Genomic DNA, 7,346 nt, shown 5'->3' with positions numbered 1-7,346 from the left:
TGAAGTTTGTAATAATATTATTGTATAATTCAACACAAATGTAAATATCTATTTTAAATTTAATAAAAAATAATTATATATATATATATATATTTAAAACTATAAATATCGTTAATAATATAATTTAAAAAATATTATTTACGGCAATAAGTGTAGTCCTATTGAATGTCGCGAACCCACCGATAGTAAAGCCAAACGTCTGGTTTGAGCGCAACATATGTTTAAACATAAGCCACTCCTTGTACTCCGTGTCCGACAAATAGCGGGCATTCATGGCGTCCAATGTCTGGCCAATGGTTCGGCATTTGTCGTCAAATGTGCCGCATATGAAACATGTGATAACTGTTTCGGCAATACTGGACACTATACCATAGATGGCCAGTTTGCTCGTCGATATCTTTTGAGTTTTAATTTCATCGACATTTGCAATATTGTAGACGTGAATCATAATTACAAATAAATTAATTGTCAGTTTAATAGTGTTAAGTAATTTTAATCGTCGATCAAAATCATTGATAGTGTCGACAATGTGTTGAAAGAGATTTTTATTTTTTTCAATTATACATAAATTTCCGATATTTTCCGATAATTGGTTTCTGTTAGCAATAACTAAAAATAAATAATTTTTTTTAGACATATTTATTCAATCAGTATATATAAAACATAAATTTGTATATTATAAATTATTAAACCTTGTTTGTTATACTTGATTAATGATTTATTAACAGTATCTACTATACTGTTTGAATAAATTGTTGTTATCCACATAAATGTGGCAAACAACCATGATAATACATAGTGTTCATGTATAATAAATGAAGATACACTGTATACAATTGATTCATTTTGCCATGATGATATGATCCAGGTTAAATAGTTTACAACTAATATAGCATGAATAAAATATTGCAATAGCCAATAGACTAAAATCATTAATACATATCTATTATTTTTAATCAATACTAGTCGCCAAATATTTTTTAGAAATAATTTTGCCATTAAATAGGATTGATTTGTATTCAAATAAGCAAACATATAGACTTTTTGAAAATTGAGCAATATAAAACTAATCATATAACAACTAGGTAGTATCATATTGCTGGTACCAAATGATATCGTAAGCATGTTAAAATTTGATAGCAACATTATTAAGGATACTAGATCAAAAATTACAACACAAAATGTTGATAGATAGCCCCAATATTTTAGCCTTGGTGATTGTGTTAGACTACCATTATGTTGATTTACTACCAAACCATTGAATGTAATACCAAATATACGATAAAACAATAATATTATTGAAAATAATTTTAATGAAATTAAATTAATAATTTTATCAAATTTGTGATGTTTAGACATTATGTTAGAAAAGAAAATTTTTTAATTTATAAATCTAACTATAGATATAATTTTAAAAACAAAATACTATAGTTTATATACTGTATTATATACTATTGATACAATACTGTACTTAATATTACATATATCTCCTTGATCAATACAATAAAATATATTATTATAATTTGTTTCAATAATAAATAAATTTATTGAATTTTATTAAAACAATATGTAAATACAATTGTAGACTTTATTAACAAATTCATATCTATAATGCATATTATTTATATGTTAATATACTGTATACATATGGATTAATTATATAAAGTACAATAAATAAATAAAGACAAAATATCAACAAATAAATTATATGTATTTAAAAAATAATGTACTTTATATTAATTATCTTTTAAGTATACAATATATGATAATAATGTTTGTTATTTGTTATTTTAGTTAGAAATATTAAAATATTATTATAAGATTTTCAGACCAAAAAATAAAGTTATGTTAATATAATCAAAATATTAATATTGTATATATTATGTAATAAATAAATAATTTTACTATAATAGTCTATAAAATATTATGTAAATATAAAAAATATGTAATTCCTTTTAAAACAATTTATTAATTTTATTCACATATTTGACATTTTGAAAATATTATTTAATTTTAGCCGTTTGAAATAAGATGACCGTATAATTTAAAATAAAAGTAAAAATCTGTAAATAAGTGATAAATATTATTATTAATTTTAAAAGATATATTTATTATTATTTAAAAAAAAAATATTTTAATTTTTAAAATAAATAAAATACCGAAATAAGTGTTGATTTGTTGAGTTTAGCGAACCCTCCGATTGTCGGACACATTGTCGCTGTGTTTCCAATGATAGCCTTCAATGCAATCCATTGTCTAAACTCATAGTCAGTCATCACTCGGATATTCATATCATTTACCGACTGTTCAATTGATTGTAAACATTGTTGAATTGAATCAATTATTAAACATAAAATAATTAATGATACTGGTGATATAATTACAATAATTTTAAGTATTAAACTATATTTAATATCAGTAAAAGACATGTCTGTTATTTGATTAGCATTTGATAACAAATATACAGAAATCATTACTATTAATATATTGTTAGTTATATAGACGGGTAGCAAATATTTTAATGTATTGTTCAATGTGTTTATAAAATTAGCAAATTTGCTAAATACTGATTTAATTTCAGTAAATATAGATAAAAATTTATTGTTTGTTGTTATAGATGTATTAAAAGTATTAGCATTTTTAAACAGTTTATCTATTTAAAAAAAATATTTTAATTATTTTATATATTTCGTCTAAAGTAAATTAATTTATAAATTTTATTTCAATTACTTACGATTGAATTGATTTTGTCTTTGAATTTTATGTTTGATTATTTTCAAAACGTTCAATACGTGCAATAATATTAACCAAAATAATAATAAAAACAATGATAATTCATATGAATGTAATGTTAAATGTATTTGAAACAACCATTTATCAAATTGATATTGGTGATTAGTGTTAAAATCAATTATTACAATTAGAAAATTATATGTATGAAAAGTAATAATAATAAAACAAAAAACAATTAGTAATAATTGAAAAAATGTTATATTTAGTTTAAAATATTGGCCAAAATATTTGATAAAACTATTAATCATTTTGTACATGCTAGATGAATTTAGTGTCAATACTAGAATAAAGATTTGCAAATTAAAAATAAAATAATTTAAAATTTCAATATACATTATAAATGTATTATTATAATGTAATATCAAAAATTGATTGATCATAATAGTACAGTTGTATATGACAATTATTAGTGTAATTAAAATATTTGCATAACCTAGATACATTAAACATTTTGATTTTGTAATCTTATAATTTTTTGTATTAAATTTTAGACCACCAAATGTTATACCAATACAGCGATAAAATAATAATAAAAAATTTACTAATAAAACAAATTTTCTCAAACTTATATACATATTTATTGTTATTTTGCTGATATTTACTAAGAATATATGAAATTTTTAAAAATAGTTAAAATAATATTTTTTATTACTATAAATAATAATTATTTATTTAATAATTCTAAAAAAACTATTTTCTTGATAAATATAGATTCAAACTAAAATGTCAATTTTATCAATTTATATATAATAATATAATTAAAAAAAATAAATGAATAGAAAATATAATATATTAGGAAATATATAATTGTTGTGTTTTTTTTAATAAACTTAAAAAGTTCTTTTAATGACAAAATAATTAGATTCGATAAAAGATATTAAAGAAAAAAAAATATTTTTATTATCCAAAAAATCAATTTAAATAAATACATAAATAAAATGTTATAAATTATTTTTAATAATATTAATTTTATTAATATAATAAATAAAATAATTTAATTTTTATACATTAAATTACAATATAGTATATTGATTTAAAAGTTATTAAGAAAATGAAATATATTATAATTTATATTAATGATACGAAAAAATTAATTTAAAAATAAATCTAAAATCTAAATAGTTTAAAATTGTTATTAGTTGTTATGGGTCTGATTATGACCTTGAACAAAAAATAATTAAACTAATAACTTTAAAAAATTATTTCTTACATTAAAAAATACTACAAAAACTTGTTGTAAATAAACTATTAAATAGAAATAGAAAATAGAAACTATACTCTGTTTAAACTTTTAAAAATATAACAGAATGAATAAATTATTTAAAAAATTAAAATTTATTATTATTTTTTCTATTTCAGTGATTAAAAATTGTAAAATAGAAATACATTTTATAAATGTATTTTAAAATAAGTTTATTTCTACTGTTATTAAAAATAGTCACTCCATATACCATCGCACGTACGGACATAAGGATCGTCTAAAATACTATTGATTTGTTTGATATTTGGAGACAAATATTTAACTTTAATTGTTTTTAATTGATTATTATTATTGATTTTATTATTGTTGTCCAAAAATTCAGGCCATTCATTGTTAGGTTTACTAAAATTAAGTATAAAAAGATAAATTATTTAAATTACATAAAGTATTTATAATAATAAATTAAATTTTATATGCAATTAATAAATGATAATACTAATAATAATACTGTACCCATATTTAGCAAAATTAGTCCACATTTTCATTGTTTCTAAACTAAAATCATAGTCCAGTTTACTGTAGTCGTTATCATCGGTGATAAATGGTTTGCCAAATATAAAATCAATATCAGCACCATGATGAATCAGATCAGCTGGCAATCCTAGTTGTTGTTCCAATGCACGCATAATATTGTTGCGGGATTTATACGCCCACTCATAATAGTAGACTTGATGTTCGCCACCGACACCCCTAGTTGTTCCGCTAGCGGTACGTCCGGCAAATTGTTTGGCAAACTTATATGTTGGACACAAAAGTAATAGATGGCCAAACAGATCGCCCATTGCACGCAATAATTGGCTACTGTTAGTAGTGTCAACATTGTCCAGATAATAATCGGCAATTTTAAGCTTATCTACATTATGAATGTCTTGGTCGATATAGTCTAGTATTTTATAAAACAATTCAATAGTAATGTTTGCACCGGTAGTTTCAGGATAGACTAACAATAGTAAACCGTTGCCCTCATTACTGGTGGCACCAATAAGCAGATCAATATCTGTGATTATCAATTAAAAATATTATGTTTAATAATAAAAAGTTATCTAGCTACTTATTAAAATAGTGTACTAAACAGTTACCCTTATTATAATTGTTTAGTTCAAATGCTTTTTGTGTGAGCACTGGTAGAAATTCTGTACCAATCACTGGATAGGTTACAACATAAGTGCCACCGTATGGATTGATGTCCTTCAATAGTTTCGGATCATTGATTGCACGCAAACAGTCTAACCAGTAATAGTCATAGGGATCGCAACCGACACGGTTGGCCAGTTGTTTGGCTTTGCTTAGAGCATCGACAGTATCCAAAATCGGTCGATCCTTGTTAAACATAACGGCACCGCTTTGCATGATAGCTCTGCGATACAGTCCTATGGATAGCGGCGACAGTAAGTGTGCCGATACAGACCAACTGCCGGCTGACACACCAAATATGGTAATCTGATCCCTATCGCCACCAAATGCATGAATATTGTCTCTGACCCATTGAAGTGCTACGAGTTGGTCATAAAAACCTACATTTCCCGGTGCACTATCATCGGCACCGTATAGAAATCCGAGAGCACCCACACGATAGTTGGCCGCAACTATCACTACATCACCAGTAGCGGCCAAAGCTGATGCATTGTATATGTCTTGAAATATGCTACCCTTACTGAGAGCACCGCCATAAATCCAAAACATTACTGGCTTTAATAATGGCTGATCAACATCACTATCACCACCGCCAACATTGATGGCACCAGTTGTTTGTGGTGACCATACGTTTAGTACCAGACAGTCCTCGCTTTCCTGTAAACCACTGAACAAATTGGAAATACTTTCTGCTTGTGTTTGTATACAACTATTACCCGGTTTTGTGCCGTCAATGATATCCTAATTAATTTTAAATATATAAATATTTAATGTAAAAATCTAATCAATAAATATTACTTTTTAAAATTCTAGAAAAAACATACATTTTTAGATGTTATCAATGGTACGGGTTTAGCAAACCTTAACCTACCGACCGGTGGTTCGGCAAACGGTATATTCAGATATTGATCGATCTTTTTATTTAGCAAATGCAATGTCTGTCCTCTAACAGTACCCGAACTAGTGGTCACCAATGGTTCAATAGTTGTACAGACAATACATTTAATTATTATACTTATTAATAAAAATAATAATGATATTACATTGTGATACATATTTATATAAAAGTTAAACAAAGTATTTTATATATTATTTATATAAATTAAAGTTTTATTTTAAATTTATAATATTTAAAAATATATCATTACTGTTTTTTATTAATGTTTTTAAAAATTTGATAAAATTACATTCAATGTCATTTGATGTGTAATTTATGATTAGATTTTTAATTAGATTTCTTTAATGTAAATAAAGTACATTAAATTTAAAGATAATTATTGTACAGAAAGTTTAATTTATATTAAATAATGAATTAATCTTATTTTATTGTTTGAAATAGTAAAACAGTGTAGTTAAGCATAAACGTAAATATCTATAATTAAAAAAAAACAAAAATATATTATTATTATATTATTATTTTTATAAAATTAATTAATAAAATACCGAAATAAGTGTTGATTTGTTGAGTTTAGCGAACCCTCCGATTGTCGGACACATTGTCGCTGTGTTTCCAATGATAGCCTTCAATGCAATCCATTGTCTAAACTCATAGTCAGTCATCACTCGGGTATTCATATTATTTACAGTTTGTTTAAGTGATTGTAAATGTTGTGTAATTAAATCGCATATTAAAAATGTAATAATTATTGCAATTGGGGATAAAATTATCACTAATATTGCCATTATACCTCTTTTAAATTTATTAAATGAAGTATCTTTTATATGAGTATTTGTCGAAACATATAAACAAAACATTATAAGACACATATGATGTGCTATATATACGGGTAGAAAATATTTTAACAAATTGTTTAACAAGTTTAGGAAATTAGCAATTTTGCTAATTATTGATTGAATTTCATCAAAAAATGTTGACAACAATTTTTCACTGGAAACTATTGATGGATTGCCAGGTACATTTACTAAAAGCATATTTGCTATACCTTTAAAATAAATAAAATCAATATTTTAACATTTAAAAAATATATAGTGAACTAAAACTTACTTATATTTTTGGTTTCAATTTGATGTTTGATGATATTTAAAACATCTAATACAAACAATAGCATTATCCATAATATTGTCAATAGTATAATAGTTTCATGCACATGTAATGTTAGTAATGTTAAAAATAGATAACTGATAAATTGATATTTAT

At 23.7% G+C, this 7,346-nt stretch overlaps 1 protein-coding gene across 1 annotated transcript; it reads right to left on the bottom strand.

Annotated features, from left to right (window-relative positions):
* Positions 1 to 4,218: 4,218 nt before the first annotated feature.
* LOC128963747 (cholinesterase 1-like) lies at positions 4,219 to 6,763 on the bottom strand. The gene is made up of 5 exons (XM_054310261.1): positions 6,666 to 6,763; positions 6,013 to 6,202; positions 5,134 to 5,929; positions 4,508 to 5,051; positions 4,219 to 4,396 (listed from the first exon to the last, which is right to left on the bottom strand). Exons 1-5 carry the CDS (start codon positions 6,761 to 6,763, stop codon positions 4,222 to 4,224), a joined length of 1,803 nt encoding a protein of 600 aa, XP_054166236.1. The 3' UTR covers positions 4,219 to 4,221.
* Between the last annotated feature and the right edge of the window lie 583 nt (positions 6,764 to 7,346).

This window comes from Oppia nitens, unplaced genomic scaffold, assembly GCF_028296485.1.
Source record: "Oppia nitens isolate AA-2021 unplaced genomic scaffold, nextdenovo-longstitch-racon4-pilon3 scaffold7_pilon_pilon_pilon, whole genome shotgun sequence".
Lineage (NCBI taxonomy): Eukaryota > Metazoa > Arthropoda > Arachnida > Sarcoptiformes > Oppiidae > Oppia > Oppia nitens.
Note: the sequence above shows the minus strand (reverse complement) of the source record. Positions and strands in the feature narration are given on the sequence as shown.

Coding starts and splice junctions, on each gene's coding strand:
- LOC128963747 (XM_054310261.1), bottom strand. CDS start 6,763: ATGAATACCCGAGTGATGACTGACTATGAGTTTAGACAATGGATTGCA. Junction 6,203..6,665: donor ATGTGTCCGACAATCGGAGG/GTTCGCTAAACT, acceptor TTTATTAATAAG/TATAATAATTAAATGTATTG. Junction 5,052..5,133: donor ACTAAACAATTATAATAAGG/GTAACTGTTTAG, acceptor TGATAATCACAG/ATATTGATCTGCTTATTGGT.